General features: G+C 48.2%; 1 protein-coding gene across 4 annotated transcripts in view; it reads left to right on the forward strand.

Moving 5' to 3' along the window:
* Nucleotides 1-21,371, forward strand: part of GAB2 (GRB2 associated binding protein 2) — a 93,458-nt gene that overhangs the window by 34,583 nt on the left and 37,504 nt on the right. For all 4 annotated transcript variants that reach the window (XM_071432921.1, XM_071432920.1, XM_071432923.1 and 1 more), the window contains exon 2: nucleotides 18,334-18,634. In XM_071432921.1, coding sequence (XP_071289022.1) covers nucleotides 18,334-18,634 — 301 coding nt within the window. The remainder of the gene's footprint in view (nucleotides 1-18,333; nucleotides 18,635-21,371) is intronic.

Below are 21,371 nucleotides of genomic sequence, written 5' to 3' on the forward strand. Positions count from 1 at the left end.
CTCCAGGGTCCCCACAAACCACTACCCTGCTTTTCAGGCAAACACTGTGAAGATTAAAAATAAAGACCACTGGGTACTCACTGTTATAACTATAGAAACCAAATATTTGCTTCAACTATAAAAGGCAGGAGTGTTTATGAGTACAAGGCAAAAAGGCATTTCCAGCCGAACTGGAATGTATTTTAGTTCTGCAGACTATTTATAGATAGGCAGCCACTCTAAATTTGAATCTTCCCTTCCGTAAGCAATTTTTTTGTGCCTGCTGGGATATATCCTCATTTGGGGTTTAGCAACGTCACTCCAGGGTGTCCAAACAGTTTGGAGTCACCTTATGAGACATGAGACGTGGTGACTTGTTTTGGGGGGTTTCTCTGGCAGTTCTGTGAAGCCACAGAAGTTAGCTTGAAAGATGAATAAGTATTTTCTTTGACTATAAATTAAATATTTTGGAGTGATTGTTTTAACCCTTCCAGTGTGAAAGTTAGTTTGACTTTAAACGGAAAAATCCAAATATAGTTAGGAAATGCCAAATATAGTTATAAAATTATTTGTTTCAGGAGCTTGGAAGGGAAATTCAAGGATGTTTTTGTCCAATGAAACTGAAAAAAATTTGCAGAATTATTATGAATAAGCAAAACATTTCTTGCCATGTCTGTCCTAAGACTTCAGCTAAAAATCAGCCCTCATCCCTGTGCTTTAGATTTGAAACTGCTAGAGATAGAAGAGAAAAACGGGGTGTAGGTGTGGAAGTGTGCTTGTTGAACAACCTGAAGACCTGCTGGGAACAGGGCTGTGTGGTGTTAGATACCACTTGACCTTGCCTTGGTGAGCACCAGCATCCAAGAACCTTCTCCTTTTTGGCATCCTCAGATATAAAACCCAAAGTAAGGGTTGTTTGTGCTTCTCTGTGTCCCATCATGACACAACAGGTGCTACCGAGACCTGAGAGCAGCTGTAAGGTCAGGGAGCTTCAGTAAATTTACATGGAGAGACCCCAGCCCCAGTTAGCAATGGTGGTGAGTGAGTGCCTACATTCCTGCTCAGCCTGCTCTGTAAAACTCCCTCAGTGATTTCTCTCTTGTCCTTGGTGTTTACACCCTTCAAATATTTGCAGACAGTTGAGTTGCCAAGCCCCTGCTAAGCTGCCGTTAAGCCAAGCTAAACACATGAGCTCAGAAAGTCAGTCTCTCTGGCTCCATGATAATAGTTTGCTTTGTTCTTCTCTGAATTTCCTGAAGTTTATTGATACTTTCCTGGGATCCTGGCACCTGAACCTGATGGTGATACAGGAGGTGCCATCCTAGAAGAAAACTAAGTGATGGATAGGAAATCCAGGTGCCTGTGGCATGTGAAGCCAGAAGGAGAGCTGGGTTTAATAGGGTCTAGGTGCTTCCTGGTCTTGTTTGACTGAGTGCAGACAGGAGGTGGCCCCAAGGCCCCTTGGCTGAACCCAGGGACCAGCTAATCAAGGCCAGCTGTTAACCCAGCTCCACCCTGTTCACTGCTAATACAAGACCAATCTTTGTGGAGCTCAGTGGGTGCCTGTCTCATGGTCCTTCCTTGGGCTCATCCCTCCTCTCTTCTCCTTAGTGAAGTTATCTGAAACTGAGCTTTGCCAGACTCAAACCCCTCTGAAGACCTGCAGCATCAAGGGGATCTTCAGAGCCTGTCGCCCAGCTCACCTGTGTGTGTGGGGGCTGCTTTCTCCCATAGAAAAAATCCCTGTTAAATGTTATCTCTAGACGTAATCAAATGGTCTTGCTGGCAGATATTCCCAGTCTCCATTCTTCCATGCTCCTGCTGTTAATAAACTCTCACTTGATTTTGCTGTCTGTAGCAAGGAGACTCCTTGGCTTGATGTTGGACTTTCTTCTGCATCCTGGGATGCTAAGAGTGGCTATGAGGAGTGCCTGGGCTACGCATGGAGCCCACCCTTGCTGTGAAGGACAGCTGTTCTCCAGTGTTTTCTCAGGGTGGAGAACCCTGCAGGGTCTTCATTGCTCATCCTTGCTGGTGGGAGGGTGAGGAGGCCACGTGTAGACAGGTCAGGATCCATCATGGGCTTCACTCCTGTTTACACAGCTGCAGAAACCACTTGAGCTCACAAAGGGCACCCACAGATCCAACACAAACCATGTGCAGCAGGGCTGCTGCAGCTTGGTGGGGCAGCATCAGGCTGGGATGTGCACAGGGTGTCCAGGAAGTTCACAGCAAATGCAAAGCATGGGATCCCCTGCGCATCAGGTGGTGATGTAATCAGGAGTGCCTTCCCTCAGACTCTTGCAGAGCACAGGGAATATCCTTGGAAAAACATATCCTTGGAAACACCCAGCCAGGGAATTTGAGGTATCAGGTACTGGTGTAGACTCCCCATATTTCTTTCCCAAACCCAACAGCCTATGCAAGTTGGGGCAGAAAAGCCACAATACTCCATGCATTCTCTAGCATGGCCAGAGAGGTCCCATATTTTATTAACGTTGCTTTCTGAAGATGTAATGCCTCCAAAGGAGTTTGTAAATGGAGGCCTGTGCAGGAACACGGTGACTGTTTTATCACCTGTCGGTGCAGTCCCTGATCATGGCATGCCTGCATGTCTGTGCCCACACCTTGGTGCCCTGCTCACTGCTGTGAGGCAGAGATAACTGCAGTGAAATATATGGAGGGTTATGCTGGTGGGAGAGACACACCATGTGTGTCAGATAAGCAGAAAAATTTGAATTGAACAATGGTAGGATGGAGGTGCAGCACCCTAAAACAGAGGTTAAAGCATCTTTCAACTTCATTGTGCATGGACTTGAGCCACCAGAGCACCAAGCTCAGCTTGCCCTGCCAGAGAATTTGGGGACAAAGGCTCACAGTGAGAACTGGACCTGTTTTTCCCTGGCAGTCCATGCAAGACAGTCCTTAGAGCTTCTGAGCAAATCACTCAGAGAAACTCCGTGCTCCCTTTGGAAAGTATCTATGGCATTCCATGACCCCAGATTGCTTGAGGGACACCTCTGAAGGCCACACTTGGCTCAGCAGGTCAGGTCCTTCATGAAGGTTGGCCACAAAGAACATTTTCTTCTGGCCTGCCTGGTCCAGACACGGTGTTCCTGTTCCAGGATGGATCCCAGATGTGTGTTAGCATTACAAATACATCTCGAATCCCAGCTGCCAAGTCCTCCACCCCCATCCTGGTCCATCGTCTAGAGAGATGATTAACACATCCTGCAATAAAACTCATCAGTTACTGCTCTTTCCACCCCTCTTTGCTGCAGGTTCAGGTTCCCACACGCTGTTTTCTACCTCCTGGTTTGCAGAACGGTGCAGGGAGAAAAATTACTCCTCAGCCATCATATAACTGCACTTTCCACCCCCAAAGTATTTTTGCAGATGGCAGTTCAGTCATTGTTTTGTAACATCCTTCTGTGTCTGAGTCTTTATTTGATGCTTGGAAAAAGGTGGCACAACAGGGTAAAACCCCATTTCTCCAGGGGTTTTTGACAGATTAATGGCAACTGCAGAATCGGATCTTGCAAACTTCTACCTCACAAACTTGCGTTCAGCCTCCTCCTGTAATTTATTCTGTTCACTCCCATTCTGTGTACTTCTGCTCATCTAATGCCCAGGATATGTTATGAGCTTTATGAAAGTAAGAATAAGCAGGGGTTAATGTGTTCCATGTCTATCTCCAAGGTCCTTCTTCCAGGTCATTTCTTTAGGGGTGAAATTTCAGATACATTTTAGGTGTCCTCATGAACCTTTCTTTGCTTCCTCTCTTAGTATCAGAGTTATTTGGTAGTCTCTTTGCTTGAGATAAAGAGCATCACATGAGATGAGCCACAGAAAAGCATTTGAGCTTTAATATACTCCCTAGCAGGAATCTGGTGTGATGGTCAGGGCAATGAGCAGGGCACAGGATGGAGCTCTCAATCCCTCCAGGTTTGAAAGCACCTTGTGGTGTCTTTTTGTCATCACTGCACTTTCCAGGTGCTTTGTCATTGATGAAAGCAAATGGAGCTTTTGTGTCCTCTCTAATAACCTGAGAGTCCTGTAGAGTCTGAGCACTTTGCAGGCCGCCTTTCTGGGAGGAGAGCAGCTTTATCTTTATGACACTAATGGAAAAACAAGACCTAATTACAGCTAATCCTGCTCGTTTCACTTACAGGGCTACTTTTGGTGCTGAGTGGTGTTTGCGCTGTCAATGTGGCTTTTGCTCAGCAGTGCCCTGCTCCTCCACATCCTATATGAGTTACTTTGAATCAGGGATTTCTGTGGAGCAAATCTAGTGATTCTCATGCTAGAGAAACACAGGAGCAGGTAAGAGGAGAGTCTGGGTATAGGTCTGGACATCTTTGACTAGAGGATGGCCAGGATGCACCTTTGCTGCCTCATGAGCAAATCCCACCACATGTGGATGGGTTCGTCCACCACCCTTCATCATTTTTTGCATTTAGGTTGTTAGAAGGAGGCAGCATGGAGAGAAATCAAGGTTTCTTTCCCGAACCCATAGATTCAGGGAGGGATGAGCACTGCCTAGGAAGCGGGACTGGGAAGTCTTGTTTCTCTGGCTGTGTCCATTTGGCATAAGGGCTGAATGTTTCCTTTGTGGTTTGGTCTGTGAAGGCTTGTGTCTAGCCCTTTGCTCTCGTGCCAGGGAGTCCCGGCACTTCCATCCTGGAGCTGTCTCACAGAGACAAAGGACATCAGTCTGCACACAACTTCCCCAGCTCTCCCTTTCACCCTTCTGACCATTTTGTGTTGGAATGGAGCATGTTTAAGTGGGTCAACAAAGAGGTCGTTTTTCCCAGTGCAAAGTACCCTAATAAATTAACCAGTGAGAATTTTAATAATACATGAAAGGAGAGAGGTTTGCTGCTTTTGGAAAGGCTTTTCAGCTATTGATGGGGTCAACAGCTGGGTCAGTGGCCGCTGGGATTCCAGTGGAGGGAGAGGTGCTGGGCATCATCCTCCTCCACTGGCCATATCTGTGCTGAGGGACAAAACAGAGCTACCCCTGTTTCACTGCACTGATACAAGTGTTTATATTGGTTTTTGAGTGCACATTAGCAGGCAGATGGAGGAACTGCTATGGAGTGCTGGTAATGTGGAATTAGTACCCACCCTGCTGTCCACTCCTTTGAAGCCTGAGGCACACGGGCATCAAGCTGGGCTTCCAGCTGGGTTTTCAAAATGAGGAGAGTTGTGTGATCAGTCAGGGGAAACCTCAGTTGTGTCTGGCTGCAGAGATTTTTAATGGAATCATTTAAATTTAAGGAGAAAAGGCTAATCCACAGAAGCCTGGTAGATCCTTGGCTGTTTTTCAGCACCTCAGCTGATTTACTTCCCTTTGGCTGCCTTGATTTTAAAGAAGTCATTAAATAAGGCAATATGTCACCATGATCCGAGGTTATTTTTGTGCCCTGTCCAGCCAGATGTGTGGCCATTCTTCAGGTCAGAGTCACAATATCTATTGTTCTCACTGTGCTGTTGGTCAGACTGGAAAGAGGAACGACCAGAAACCCTGTAGCGTCCCAAATACACAATTGCAAGGGCTTCTATAGGCTCTAATTTGTAGAAGACAATAGTGATGTGACCATTCATTAGGAGTCGGTTGCCTTTGAATGGGCCAACTCCTCATCCATTTGATCTTCTCATCATGTTGACTAAACCATACTACTGTTTATCAAGTGACCTATTATGCACTTGAGTTCCCAGAGCCAAATAGAGTATATGAGCTCAGGAATATCTTCCCCGGGCTTTGTTTGCTGGCAAAAGGCAAAGGCTGGGGCAAACATGTGGTTAATCAGGTGAGAGACTCTGCCAATACCCAGTCATCTGCTCTTGCAGCACCCATTAAATCTTGGTCGTGTGCCTTTGAGGTGCTACCTTTTGGGGAAGGTCTTTCCTCCTGCAAGGGATCCAAGGGCTTTCCTTGCTCTCTTCCAGATTCTTTGTGGATGGTCTCTGGAGACTGCCTCTGCTAAAGCCTTCTGCTGCAACCAAAACTCTAAATGGCCATCTTCCCTTGGTTTTCATAAGGGTTCCTGTCACTGAAGGGCCATGGAGAGGTTTGAAAATCTGGTACTTGAGGAAAAGATGAGCAGAGCAGTATGAAAAGCACATGGAGGTCCAGGAAGCAGTGGTCTTCTCACTTTTCCACCAAAGCATGGCAAAAGAAGACAACAGCTTTCCAGATATGGGGAGAAACAGATGAGATTAATCCTGACTGAGGGAGTTACTTCCAATCCAGGAGGCAAAAGAAATGTTTGGAAGGGACTTCCTAGGCAGCAATAGCTTGATGCCCAGAATCAATCCTGGGCCAAGTGGTAGAGCCCACAGGTCTGCCAATGTCAGGTGATCTGTCAGGAAATGAGGGCTTAGTCCATACAGCCCCAAGCACCTGGCAAGTGAGTTAAAACCTGGCAGATCCCAGGAAGATGTTACCCAGAAATGGGGCTCTTCTTCATGCTGTTTTTCAGGGATTAATACTAAGTCTTAGCATTTGCCTAAGTGAAGCAGATCTAATGGCTCCTGTGGGGAGAAGCTGCCAGTGGCACCAAGGGTAATGAAACGGTAAATGTTGAAGACAAATTCATCAGACAGGGCAGTCTGGATCACTTGGCAAGCAGAGCACATTTGAAAAAAATATGTTAGAGGACAGCCCAATGCAAAATTGAACATCAAAGGAGAAAGAAATAAGATTGTTCCTACAGAAAGGGGCGGTGAATCACCAAATGCAGGGTTTTCTGGGTTTGGTAGAAAGAAACTGCGAAATGTGAGTTAAGGCTGCGGCAGAAACAGCTACAGTGACCTTTGATGTCTATATGAAGGGGTAGGAGGTGCATTTATTTTTCCTTATATGCAGCAACAGCAAAATGTGTTGGAGTAGCTGACTGCTAATGTTGATGCTGAAGACAAAGAAAGGAAACATGGCAGTATTGCAGAAATGATGTTTAGCACAGAAATTCATAGACTGGTGGCTGGTTCGTTTCCTGGAAGAGATGAGGGGTTGGGATAGCCAGGTGATGGTGATATTTTCTCTCTGTGAACATGCTAAGAGAGCTCCAGTCTAGTGGAAAAGGGCATCATGAGAGCCCCTTGCAAGATGTCAAACCCACAAAGTGACAGATTGGAACCAACCCCCTGCTTGTTGTTTTCTTTCTGGAAGTGGTGGCTAAACATGAGGACAAATGAACGCTTAATGGGGTCCATATGGGCATAAGTGTGCATTTAATTAAAAGCCTGTGATATAAAATAAATCAGTTTACAGTCAAAATAATTCAGGTTGGAAGGGACCTTAGGAGTCCTGAACTGCCTGAATATGTGTTTCTCACATATATGGGGGAACTTGGAGAAAATTTCCTTTTGTAGGCATGGGGTTGTAGAACTGGAAATGTTGTGAGGACTCAACACAGACCCCAACCAGGTGTAGTCACTGACAGATGTTTTGGCTATTGGGCACATCTGGAAAGATGTACTTCACTGTAGCAGGCTTGAATCCAGCAATCTACATATTTTAGCTGGCCATCCTCAACCAGCTGTGCAACAGGTAAGATCTGGACCCTTGCATGGTGCAGATTTAGGGCTGTCCCCATGGGTACCCTGAATTATCCCCCACTGCCCTCCAACCCATTACCCTGACTGCCTGAGCTGGGTGCCTGTTAGCAGAGCAGTGGGCAGGGCTGTGAGCTGGCGGGGCTGAGGGAGAGCCTCGGGGAGTGTCTGTGTGTGTCTGTGTGTGTGCTTTCTGTGAGTGTCTCCTGGAAACCAGTGAAGCCCCCAGCAGGTTTCGGAGGGGCTTGACAGAAGGATGAGATAATTAAGTCTCCATGAGTTTCATCCAAAAGGGTGAGCTGTAAGAGGAGAGAAATCATTTTTAACTAAGGAAAGGCATTCACATGAGCTTACAATGTTATGAAGCACCAGGGAATCCACTCATTCAGGTGCCCTTTCAAGATGCAGGAATGAACCTGAGACCCTAAAATCAACTAAACCATGAGAATCCAGCTGAGTGCCATTGGTGCTGATCTCCGCAGAGCTGTCTTTCTCATAGTAGCTTTTGGCTCCATTTCTCATTTTTGCCCACATTTAATGTGTTTGGCTTCACAGCCTCCTGCCTCTCTGTCTTGCCAAAAGGGAAACACCCACGTTTCCCAGAGCAAAGCAAGGGCACCATGTGAAGCCACAAAGGCTGAGCTCTGCCATGAGGGTTGGTGTGAACAGTGTTGCCTCCCTTGCCCCTTCCAAGCCTGGCACATTTGAACATCCATAGAGGGTCACTCCCAAATCCCTTCAATGTGGAATGTTGCACAGTGGTCAGTGAGCCAGCATCTAGGCTGGCAAGACTCCCTCCTCCTCCTCATAGTATTTTCCCTGTTGTTAACAGTTTTCATTGCAGACATCCATCATCACACATGGTGGCACTTGGTGACCTTGGGGGGATTTTGTTTCTGTGACCTTGTTCAGTCTCCAGCTGGGGCCAGCTAAACTTGAATCCTCCTGAGCAAGCTTCAGTGACCTTCAGCAAGGTCATTACTGTGTTGCCCAAAGGGAAGTCTCCTTTTGTGTGCCCCAAGCCTGGCTCCTGTTACTTTCCTATGATATCCTGTCATTCTTGTCTTGGGTGAGAGGGAGTAGGTCATCTTCATCACCTTCTCCCTGCCGCTGATGGTTTCCTCAGCATCTCTCCTATGCTGACACTTTTCCAGACCTGTCTCACTAGTTCCTTGCAGAGAAGCCATTACAGCCTTTTGGTCTTTCTTGTTGCCCCCTTTGTGCCAGCAGCTGTGATGTTGGCTCTGCCACCCAGACAGCTACCATGAAGAGGTGAAAAGGTTTGTCTAGCAGACTGTGAGTTCAATATGAGCCAAATCAGGCTAATTTCTCCCCTTGCAGAGGTTAGCTGAGCTGGAAGTAGTTACAGATGATGAGACAGCTCATTAAAGTGGCTGAAAATTAACAAGCCTCAGAGCTTTTCTAAAATTAGAAATCATCCCTGGAAAGGCAAGCCTATCCCAAATATCCTGCTACAAGCCAGACTCCTTCACATGACAGGAAAAACATCCTCACACTTTACTATCAGCTTCACCCCCATGATATCTCCAGCTCATCCTATCAAACCAAATTGGGTGGTGGTTTTTGCTGTGCATAGAGCCTGTTAAACTCAGAACAGTCTCAGTATCACCTTGTAAGGCATTTATTCTGCAGCCTTTAAGCAAAGGAAGTGGCGTGCCAAGGGAAGGGAAAAGCATCCTGACACACCTCTCATTCCTGATATCCAATTCTAAGTCCGTCTGTATTTCCATCTGCCTTCACCTGGGAGATTGAGGGCAGAGCAGTTTAATTAGAGGATTCACAGCTAGACCTGACATGGCTGTATATCTCCAACTGATTACAGCTGAATCTCAAATTGGCTTTTTCAGATTCTTTTCTCTGTTCAAAAGCACTGCTTTAATTCAGGCTTGCTTTGAAACACAAGCAGTGTTTAGAGCTTGAAAAGGTTTCACTGATAGGGAACAGATAGCAGCCCCTTCCCTGTCTCACTCTAGGGCTCATGGACACTCAAGGGTGTGGGACAAAAGAAGCCCCAAAATGCGATGCCCTGCCTGGAAATTTTCTCTCAACAAAGCCCAAGCCTGGTGAAAGTAAACCTTGTCCTCTCTTGAGTGTCTTCTGGGTGTCACAGAGGGCTGGAAAAAAGTGACACAGGGTGGGAGAACAGCCACAACCTCCAGGAGAAGGCAGAGGGGACATGTGCAGTGCTGTTTTGTCTCATGATGCCCTGTCCTGGAGTTACTATCACTGGTCACTCATGGGTTGACTCATCCGTGCAATGAGCTTTTTGTGAGCAGAGGCTGGTGTACACTTGCCAAAGAATCCTGGGACAGGAACTGTGGCTCCTGCCAGCACAGAATGGGTGCTTTTGGAGCATGGTTTTAGGATGGTTTGGGTTAGAAGGGATCTTAAAGGCTATCTAGTTCCAACCCCTCTGCCACAGGCGACCTTCACTAGACAGGGTTGCTCTAAGGCCCATCCAGCCTGACCTGGAACACTTCCAGGGATGGGGCATGCACAGCTTCTCTGGGCCATGAGGGTAGGAATTCAAGGTAGCCCAAAGCTAGGGCTGAGGGAAGGGAAATTGCTGACAGTGCTGTGGAATTTATTTTGCTCTTGTAGAGGCCAGAAAGCTAGAAAAACTCAGTTATCAAAATGCTTTGCTCCAAGTCATTTATTCATCATGCATTCCCATGTCCAGCCCTACTTGTGTAATGGCCGGGAAAGCTCTTATCAGAGACTGATACCAGAGTCTCAGGAGGGAAAAAAAAAACTCTGAGCAGTTTGCTTTTGCTTCCAGAAACCCAAACTTGAAAAAGCAAACTAAAGTCTGCTCTTGCTCTTGGTGTGCTCACATGGCACAGGCTGGCTTGGTCTGGTGGGTTGGTGGGCCCTTGGGCGCAGGGTTGAGTGCAGCCAGTGGTGGCAGCTGGCTTTTGCAAACAGACCTGGAGAGCAGCAGCCTTGATGTACCTTGTGTAAAATATGTATGGCTGTAGTGTCACAATGTGTATGACAAGTGAAATACCACATCACAGGCTGCTGGAACATCCTATTTGGTTGTTGCAGCCCCGTGTCCTGTCAGCCTTCCAAGAGGCCACAAAGTACAAGCCTGGGTGTCCTGTAGATCTCCAGGGAGCCACTGGCTCTGTCTATCCCACACCCACTCACCTGCCTGCACCTCCTCTGGGTGCTGCTCCAGTGCCCCACAAAGGATGTGCCACGGCAGGGCGGTGGGAGAGATTTCAGCAAGGAATAACAGAGTGGAGTACAGAACAGGGCTGAATAGCAGGAAATAATTCCAGATAACAAAATCCATGTGCAGCGGGAGGAATGCACTGGAGGCTCTGCACATGGACCATTCGCAGCCAGCCCCGAGGCAAGAGCTGGGCTCCTGGTTCTTCCTGTGAACCCCTTGCTTTCCTAGCACCTTCACACTTGTAAGGGCGCTGCCATCCAGCTTTCAGCAGAAGGAATTACCCAGGAAAGGTTGCTTTAGTCAATGCGAGTTGAAAAATGCCAGTGCTGCCCAGTCCCATGCTAAGTTCTCTGGGTGGATGTGCAATGGGTGGCTACACTGGTCCTACAACAGGACTCAGAGTCTGAGTGGCCTCATCAGGTCTCCATACAACAAGTTCAGTACTCTTCACTGTGAGTGGACCTGATTAGGGAAGAGTGATTTAGATTTGGAGGTAAATGAGGTCAGAAAAGACCTTTGGAGGTCTCTGAACCAGCTCCCACTCAAGACAGGTCTAGCTTAAAGTTAGGGCCAAGTCTGGAGGTAAATCATGTTACTCCTGGTCTTGTCCAGGCAGATTCTGGCCATCTCCAAAGATGGACATCACCCACCCCATCTAGGTTTTTTGTTGTTCTGCCCCTCATTGGGAAGCCTTTTCCTTACATCTAATGAGACTTTTCCGTTGCATCTCATGCTATATCCGTGCTTCTCCAGTAGAGTTGGGTCCATCCTTTCTATACCCTCCAGACAGGAGCACTCCTGGACTTCCCAGGGTTTCCCGTGTCCTACATTCTCAGACAGTCACAGCTTGTCTGGTGGTGTAAGTACAGCCTCACTATTTGGTATTTTGTTTTTCCATCCCATCCTTAATCAGGCACTCCAGCATCCCATCAGAAATGCTGTCAGTGCCCTCACGTCCCAGAGAGAAATCTTTATTTTCCTAAGATTGACCATGCAGCACAAAGCTACTGAAATCTTTCCAAGCAGAGAACTCCCCTAAAATAAATATGAAGGGAAATGTTTTCCACATTGTGTCACTGCTGTGTTGCTCGTCCCGTTCACAGCGGGCAGAGGTGGGGAGCAGATCCTCCAGCTCACCCCAGTGTACCTGTAGCTCCGAGCCATCCCACACCTTTCCTTCCCTGGTAGCAAACATCTCTGATGGTAGGAGCTGTTTATGAAGCTTATGTTTTTTTAAATGATCTTACAAATAAAGAGCCTGTGTTTGTGCCTCTCCTCCTTGAAACCCCCTCTCTCTCCCAGCCGTGAGTGATGCTTGGGATGTCTCCTGCTGGCTCTGCTGCCCTTGGGTGGATGTCACATGTAGTGATTCCACATGTGCTCTGAAGCCTAATTACACCTCCAGGAGCGGGAAAAAAAATCCCGGGAGGGAAGGTCAGTTTGACAGCCTGAGATATGCACTGGGTTGGTTTGGTTTTTTATTTTGCATCTCCTTCCCTCTATTCCTGAGCAAGGAGGGGGCTCTTTGTGCCCCAGCAAGGTTTCCCGTGCCCCGCAGGGTCTCGCAGCTGCAGCGAGGTGTTATTAGCGCTGCCAATCACGGCTCCCGGAGCGGGGCTGATAATGAGCCCACCCTGAGCTCGGCCGGGCTGGAGTGTGATCAGCAGGGAACAGCCTCCATCCCTCTGCAGGGTGTGAGGAGCAGGGCTGGGACCTGCCTGTTCCCAGCACCATATGGAAGGGTGCTGTGAGCCAGCAGTGGGCAAGGAGAACCACGGGGGGAGCTGGAAGGGCAGGAGTAGGGCTCAGGGAGCTCTGTTTGCCTTGGGAATTGGAGCTGTGTGAGGGCAATCAGTGAGCACAATCACCTGCATAGACAGAGGGGGCTTTCTTGCTGCTTACAAATCTACTTCCAAGCCACATTTCCTTTGAGTTAACACTTACACAAGGAGGGGAGAGGTGTTCTTGCATGAATAATAAAACCAGCATCCTCCTGTCCATCAGACGAGATAAAAAGCCCCTAGGGACACAGAGGAAGACAACATTATTATACAGGTCACCAGTAGGTTATTCTACAATCCTCCTGTATGGGGCTTCACTGGCTGATGCTGGTAGCACCAGGCACAACAGGGGACCCTGTTCCTGCTGCAGGGCTGTGGGGAGGGGTGGGCAGGACAGGATCTGCCCCAGTGCTGGGTTACAGAGTCCAACAGCTGTAATTCTTGCAGATGGCAAAACCAGCACACCACTGAGGGACCCAAGCCACCAGACACGTGCTCTCAGCACACCCCCAGCATCTCTATTCCCCTTTCCCAGGGATGATCTTGCCAGGATGGCTAAAGTGGTGGCAGCCTGGAGGGGACACAGTGGATGGAAAGAACGGTGAGACCTTTCCAGGTGCTGTGGTCTTTCTTACATGCTCCTGAAGTGCGAACTCCTCTCTGCCACACCAGATGTGAATGGAGCCAGAGGGAGAATGTGCTCAATGGGGTTCAAGACTAATCTGCACTGCAGAATGAAAACTGTGGGGCTGGGACAGACTTCTGGCTTTCTGTGGATTTGATGGCACTCCCATTGCCAGCTGGTGGCTGCAGAGGCAATGACAGCAGCCATCCTGCACCCAGGGCCTCTCTGGTTCTGGGCAAATCTGGGACACAAGCACCTGCTTGCCCTGCTGTGGGGTTTCCTGCTTGAATCACTCAGTCCCCAGCTTCATCTTGTTGTGAGAAATTTGCCTGATGTCATGGCTAGGTCACTCATCCTGCCTGCCAGCTTGGATTAGATGCTGTGATTTGTGTCAGGTCAGATTTTGGAAGGTTTATTTCATACTACTGGTGTGCAGTGCTGGTGGGCATGAAGTTGTTGTCAGGGGGAGAAGGAACAGGACAGAGAGATTTCCTGGGAAATATACAGGTTCCTCTCCTCTCTCCTCTCTCCTCTCCCCCTATATGTGCTATAAGGGTGTGGTGGTAAAAATACTAGTGTTTCAGATTAGAGAGATGTGGCTCAGAAATTGATCCTAATTGAAAGAACATCCCTTTCAACCCAAAGCTAACAGTCTCTGACTGTTTCAAGCTCCTCACTTCGAAGCTAGGATAATACTGGGTGGGCCACTCCTACAGGCCCCACCAAGAGCCATCTCTCCATGTTGTCACTATTTGCTTCCTTCTCACAATTGTGGCACTTGGCAAGTTCCCCAGGAATGGATACCTGGCTTTACTGATATTGAAATTCTTGTTTTCCTCACCTCTTTTCTTTTTTTCTGAGGCAGCTTATGGGCTGGATCTCTGTGTTCACTTTGCTGAGAACAGGGGAGCAGAGAGGAAGATGCTGTCTGAATGTCCCTCACTATAACCATAGTTAATAAAGCCTCTCTCTGGGCTGTCAGTCAAAACATTTGGATTATTAGGCACTTGGAGGCCCCATATTCTCTGAGCTCTCTACCCTGATGCCACCAGCTCTGTCACTGCATTGCACCATCAGGACAGCCACAGGGGACATGAGGGACCTCACTCCTGGAGCAGTGGGATGGTATCTCCTGCCACCCATGGTGGTGTCTCAGTTGCTCAAGAGCAGCCACCTTGTTTGGTTTGGCTCTTCTGGTTCCTCAGCCAGCAGATGGGACAGGAAGGGTCCCAACCACTGCCTGAGTCCCCCAAACATCCTTGCTAAGTACACTCAGCCAGTGAACCCAGCAGCACTGCCTCACCTCTGCCAACCCAGCTCCCCATAAAACAGCCAGCTCCAGGTAGCATCCAGCTGGAAAGAGCTCCATTTTGTAAACTTTAACTTTGCCACTGCACTACTGAGGTGGAAAAAAACTGAGTAGCAACCACAGTTCTCAGTGCCCAGGGAGGATTCACATCGAAATAGGAGCATGGTGGGCACTTTTTTTTAACAAAAAAGTCTTTAAAAGAAGTACTTGCCAAGTGTCAAAATATTTCTCAGTGACATTAAGGGCCTTTGGCAGCCGTAATTTAACTGTGAAGGAACCTGATGCCGGCAAAGGACCGCACAGCTGGAAATTTGTGCTGCAAAGCAGCGTTTTATGGCTGTTAAGCTGTTGGCCTCTCAACATTGTAAAGCTGTTAAACAAACACAGCCCTTGGCTCACAACACGTGTCAGGGAGGCACAGTGTTTTGGCAGGAGCAGACTGATGGCAACAGGGGCTCCAGAAGAGCTGTGAAGAGGTAGAAATAAGCAGAGGAGGAAAATTCAGGTGGAAGATGAGATGCCTGTGTGCCATCTCAGCCTCATGCTGGGAGAAGGTGGTCATGGAAAGAGTGTGTAGGTTCACATGGAGTTGCATCCTCCCTTGGTTTGGCAACAGATAAGATTGCCACACACATATGGATCCCATACATCTTACCACTGTCATAGCTGCTGGTCAGTAGACGCTTAAATCACTCTCTTGCAGGTAGGTGATATCCTAGGGAAGCCTAAATGTAGAAGGTTTGGATGGTATTGGTACTTTGAATGGGGAAACAGGTGTCCCAGGAGGATGAGCCACATGCTGCATATAGTGACATGTTGAAGCAAGCTGTGTTGGTGCCAACAGAGATGCCCCAAGAGCAGCCACAGCCTGGCAAACACAAACTGAGCCCTGGTCCCAATAACGGCACAGCAAATCCACAGGGAAGAAATAGAATACACTTGCTGGGCCCAGCACTCAAAAATTCAGAGAAAATGTCCACAAAAACAAGGAGATTCCTGTCTATTTCTCAACTGTTTACTTCCACTCTCTTCTAGCAATCGTTGCTTATTCCTCTGGCTTAGAAGCTGATCTTAGGAGGCAGGAACAGCTGGTCCTGCTGCAGGGAAGCGTGGTTGGAGATGCCTCCAGCTGTGCTGCCTGCAGCCACCTGTCCAGGATAGGCACTCCTTAGGCTGCTGCCATGAGCTCTTTTTCTGGGTCAGAAGCTGTATTAGAAGAACACCAGTGACTCCTCTTCATCAGGAGGGCACCACACAGAGATGAACAGGGTGGTCTTCCCAAGCTTGTGGGACTCCTGCCCTGTCCAGTGCTCACACTCTCCAATGGTGCTCCACCTCCTGAAGCTTTCCAGGAAATGTTGTGCCTGCAAGACCCATTCTTTCGCAGCCAGCCTATGTTAAAACTTACACGAAGCAACCAGACTGTGCGTGTTACACTGTTTTCTCTGCCAGATCTTGACTGTGTGGTACCTTTCATTGCTACCAGACAGGCCAAAGAGAACTGGAGGAGTTGTGGTTCTCACACTGGTGATAAAAGGAGAGGTCGTGGTAGCATTATTCATCTTGCTTGCAGCATTTCCTCCTGTGTTTTCCATGAAAACTCTAAATTCTGAAGTCTAGTTTCTGCCCTTTGTGAGTTTTGTAATGCAATGTCTCAGCCATGAAGGGAGGCTGCAAGACTGCACTCTAGATGGTTGGAAAGCAACAAGCTAAGCAGCAAGAACTGGTGCTGGATGTCTGCATTCAGGTGCTGGTTCATGTGGTTGCACAACTCCCTCTTCTTGCAGTCCCTTCACTGATGCATGCCCATGTCTTAGTCCTGCCAGGTGGCTGCAAAGAAATGACTCAGTGTTAACAGGAAGAAGCTAATGGGACATGTACCACCTAGAACTAGGAAAAAAATGTCCATAGGTTTGTTTCCCAATGATTTGGGTGATCCATTTTGAGGAGATGGGCTAGTAAATTATTGCTGCTGCCTGATGAAATTGGTTTTTCCCTCCCTGATGGACACAGTTCCACTGTATCTATTTTGTCACTCAAAAGCAGCCATTTTGATGAGAAGTGGGTGAGATTAAGCCAAAATCTGCTGGCCTTGCACGTCCTCTTGCTAAGCAATTTGCTGCTTCACTGCCTTTGGAAGATTGCACTGAAGTTGCTTTCCTGGCACCAGGAGCCGTTTTGAGAATTAGTGCAAAACTAATTTGATTACAAATCTCAAAGACATCAACAAAAGCTATTTTTAAGCTTTTGAGAAGTATGGTCTGAATCAGACTGTTCAGGGAAAACACCACAGGAGTTTCTTACCATTATTTCAGCGATGAAATTCTCCAAAACTGTGGGATCCTGGTACAGTTGGCTGGCTGAGATCTAGCACGTGCCCATCACCAATATGTAAAGCTTGTGCTCAGCACCTGGGCATTATCATGAGGGACCCACCACACTGCTTGCCTCAGTGCCTCTCTTGGATTACTACAAGTGTTTGTTCTTCCTTCTTAGAAATATTGTGTGCTTCCTCATAACCCAACCTCTTATAATCATCAGAACTCCAAAGGTGGTTATATATAAAAATATAAGTAAGTTAAATCTTATACAAAAAGCCCCACTGTCAGAGCCAGGGCAGGATGGTGGCGATCACGTCTCCTCCCTTGACATCCTCTGGTACAAACTGAAGTCTGTGTCAGGTAATGCAGGAGCACTGGTCACAATTCCCATCATGCTTATCCACATGTTCCTCTCCTTTGCTGCCTTCAAAGACACCCTGAACAAGCTGTTTTAAGGACTGTGCTTAGATGTAATCCTTCCCTTCCCTAGGCCATGGGAGCTGAGGCATCTGCAAGGGAGCATAGCTCTGCAAAGAGGGGCAACTCGAGGTGGTCCCTCAACCCTTTTCATCCCTCCCACAGGTGCCATGATCAGAGCACACCCCAAAGAAACACTCTGCTCATCTCATGGGATGGGGGGTTACAGCTGCACAATTTTCCCTGTAATTTCAGTTTTAGCCTTTAACACATTATCCTTGTGGCTATTCCCCCTCCTGTGGGCTCCCAGATGTGTCTGGCGTAGGGAGGGCAGCAGGGCCGCAGTTCTAAGGGCCAGGGCTGATGGCTGACATTTGTTTTGCTGATGGCTGACATTGTTTTGCTTCAAGCTCCACAACCCCCTGAGTCCATTCTGCAGGTAGTTTGGCCAGGAGCTGCTGTCAGCATTGTTTGGAAGAATCAATGATAACCTTTTCCTTTGCTAAGGAGTTACGTACATGCCAGAGAGCAGAGGATGCTTAAAAACAAATGAAGCTGGGATTCTCCATGGGTCTCCGTGGCATTATTCTTGATATTTAAAAACACAAACCAGTTCTCCTTTGGTTTTATTAGTCTTTCTATTCTGGCATTTAAACAGAGATTGGCATGGTCAGTATCTGCAGACACATCCTATGATGCTCTCAGGGGTTTCTCTGAAGGTTAGGACACCCAGGGTGCCGCATGTGAAGTGCCTCAGTTCCTCTGAGCTGCTGGAAGGCATTTTGGCAACACCCAGTAATCCCACTGCACAGATCATGGAAAGAAGGGCATTTGGGTCCTGGGAGCATGTCTGGGCTGTAGGGTAGGAGCAAGGTTCCTCTGAGCCTCAAGACTGGCACCTTTTGGGGTCATCTTATGTTATGATGCTATGTAGGTATTTAATTCTCCTGGATTTTAGTATCGAACTGAAGAACTGAGCTGAGTCTATGCATCTCAGGTATGCAGGTATGCCTGAGCAGCTTTCCAGAACACCCCATGGTGGAGAAGTGTCGTGTCCCTCTCCGTCACCCTGTGCCTAACAGTGAATTTTCTTCTCACAGATGCAGCAGTGGGGTTCATGCTTGTTGTTGTCTTGGTTTCAGGCATGGAAGAAACGCTGGTTCGTCCTGCGCAGCGGTCGGATGAGTGGCGACCCCGATGTCCTGGAGTACTACAAAAATGACCACTCCAAGAAACCTTTGCGTGTCATCAACCTCAATTTCTGCGAGCAGGTGGACGCAGGCCTCACCTTCAACAAGAAGGAGCTGCAAGACAGCTACATCTTTGACATCAAGACAAGTGACAGGACCTTCTACCTGGTGGCTGAGACCGAGGACGACATGAACAAATGGGTCCGCAGCATCTGCCAAATCTGTGGCTTCAACCAGTCTGAGGAGAACACAGGTACCATGAGAGACAGGTCCATTGCTAAGAGCATCTTCTCTCCTGTCCTCCCAATGGGCCCCAGGCCTCTTTCAGATTAGACCTGTAGGAGGGGGGTGCAGCCTGCCACAAGGCTAGAGGGGCTGAAGTGGGAAATGGATGGACATGTGGGAAACTTTCATGAGGCTTTCCTGCCTTTGACATCTAAAGAGCTGTCTTGGCTATTGTGAGAGCCAGTCATTTTTACCCTCCATAACTGTAGACCTTTCAGTCTCTTACAAGAAGTTGGTGGTGTTTGGTGACTTTTTTAGCTGCAGCCTTTGTCCCTATGCTTCACCAAAATACCCTTGAGAGTGGTGGGAACCAGCAGTGAAAATCCCCTTTGCTCAGACGTTTCAATCCCTTGATGGAGTAGGGGGAGAAGCTTTACTGGAACCATTTTCCTCTCCACTACAGTTTTCCCTGCTGGCAGGCTCTCATGTGGGCGACAGACATACTCTCTGCACCTGCATCCCCATCTCTTTACTGGAACCCTCAGGGAAAGCACTGGAAGGGGGGAAGGAAAACTCCAGGTAGTTTGTGTGCAGTGAGGGGACCTGTTGTCTGAGTTGTGATCCACCATCCAAACTTGATTGCACTTGGGCAAGCCTGTGCATTGAGCACTGGTGAGCTGCCTCTGTTTTCCCAGCACCACGAGGGCGCCCATAAAACCTGAGTGAAATGGGTTGGGGAAGTGAGTGTGGCGTGCAGCTCTGCAGTCACCTGCCCATCCCATTATACATGGTAGCATCTCTGGGTACCTTTGCTTGTCTCACCCAGGGGACTGCAGGCCTGTGCTCTGTCTGAATGAAACTCCCCATAACAACTCCAGCTTGAATCTGTTTTGGTCCCTCATGGAGCAGCTGCCATCCGCAGGAGTTGAAACCCTGCCAAGAGCTTGTCAGGCAGGACAGCAAACAAAGCACCGCAGCAGCGCGGATGCGATCTTCACTGACTGACGCATGAAGCAGGATGTCACCTTGGCAATGGGTGCACAAGTGGCAGAAAGGATCCTTGATAACGTCGCCAGCCAGGTCTTTCAGGGAAAGGTCAGGCTAAATAAATTACATACCGTTCCAATGTCAGCAGTGCAGCCCTCGAGGTTCAGCAAAATTGTTCAGGCCCCTTTTTTAAGAGCTGTTTCATTGCAGGATTTTCCATTTTGCGTGCGTTCAGCTGGGGGAACTGTTTTTCTTCTCATTTAGTAAAATGAGCTTTCAGCCCAGTGGCAGCAGGATCGATACGGGACTTCAGTGAAATATAAATCTGGGCAGCAAAAGGAAAAACAATCTCCTGCTTGCAAGTGCATCTGTCCCAAAGGGCGCACAGGGATCATCAGGCTGCAGAGATCCAAGCACTATTCCCTGCAGGATCATGGAGTGACATCAGCAAAAGAGGAACAAAAATCCCTATTTGTAACAGAATCACAGCTCGTTAATGCTGTAGGGAAAGTACCCACTTGAAACAGTACCCAGCTGCCAAAGTTTGATTTTCTGAGTAAGCCAAGAAAAAGCCTGCAATGGCGAATGCAGCAGATGTGTCCAGATGCTGCAGCAGAGAGGGAGCATGAATTATTCAGGGCTGGCGCTTCACTTTGGTCCTTGCCGAAGCAGTGACCCCATGCTCACCTTTCCTTCACCATCCCTGCTTAGTAATGGCAAATAAATCATCAGTTTCCCAAAGTGGGTAATGTTCATTTGAAGAGTCCATGGCCTGGGGCTGGGTGAAGAAGTTGAGGGGCCATTGGAGCTCTATAGGTGTCGGAAGTCTTGTCCATCTTGGCATGTATAAGCTCATCATGGGGTGCATCCTTCATGGGGTGTCAGCTGGAGGGAGTAATGAAACAGCCGTAGCAATGTTTGTAATTCTGCTGTGCTCCCTCTTCATCACCTCCTTGGAGCCAAGGGTGGATGGATGGGAGAGGAACAAGACTTTGTGCGAGACTAAGAAAGTTCCTGGATAGAAACAGAGCTTGGGACACTTGGCATTTTGTTCTTGGACCTTCCTCCCCTCATCCTCAAGCTTCTCTGCCTTGTGGCCTCTGCCTTGGAGAATGAATGAGTTGGTAATTGGATGAACCAAAAAGGGGGAGGAAAAGGTAACCATCATGAGCAGGAATAGCTCCATGCTAATTGTAGCAATTAATTAACTAAATCTCCTTCTCCCAGCAGACAGGCAGCGTGGTGGAACAAGATCAGGAACTGCCAGGGAAGCCACTGTGCACATTTTTCTGGTTGTACTTGTTCCTGGGTGTGTGACTGCTTTATACTGGCCCAAAAGCCTTGCTGGGTCTGGCCCCGCAGCCAGGCTGTTCCCAGCTGGGCTGTAACTCACATCCCAGCTAGGGGAACACTCCATCACCAGCAAACACATTGACCGCAGTTGCCATCATACGCTGAGTTACTGCCTCCTCGAAGGGATACCCCACATCAGCTGAGCCCCAGTCACCAGTCACTAGTTTGCTTATAACCCAGTAGTGGTGGAGGACATTAGCTTTTGGGGCAGTTTGGGTAAAAGCCTGTTGCACCAGCTCCCCATGATGGTAGGGAAAAGGCAGGGTAAAAAAACTTTTTAGCATGATTTAGTAAGCAAATGGGCAACCTGGAGTTGCAGTGATGCAGACCCTCTGCACCAGTGCGGGACCATGCTTAGGTGCTGCCCATGCTCCCAAAAGGCAAAACAATTAAAAGGCAAACAGATTTACACCCTTTGGTGCTTC

Source organism: Agelaius tricolor, unplaced genomic scaffold, assembly GCF_023055355.1.
Source record: "Agelaius tricolor isolate 1412-34295 unplaced genomic scaffold, bAgeTri1.0.p SCAF_9, whole genome shotgun sequence".
In the NCBI taxonomy this organism is placed as follows: domain Eukaryota; kingdom Metazoa; phylum Chordata; class Aves; order Passeriformes; family Icteridae; genus Agelaius; species Agelaius tricolor.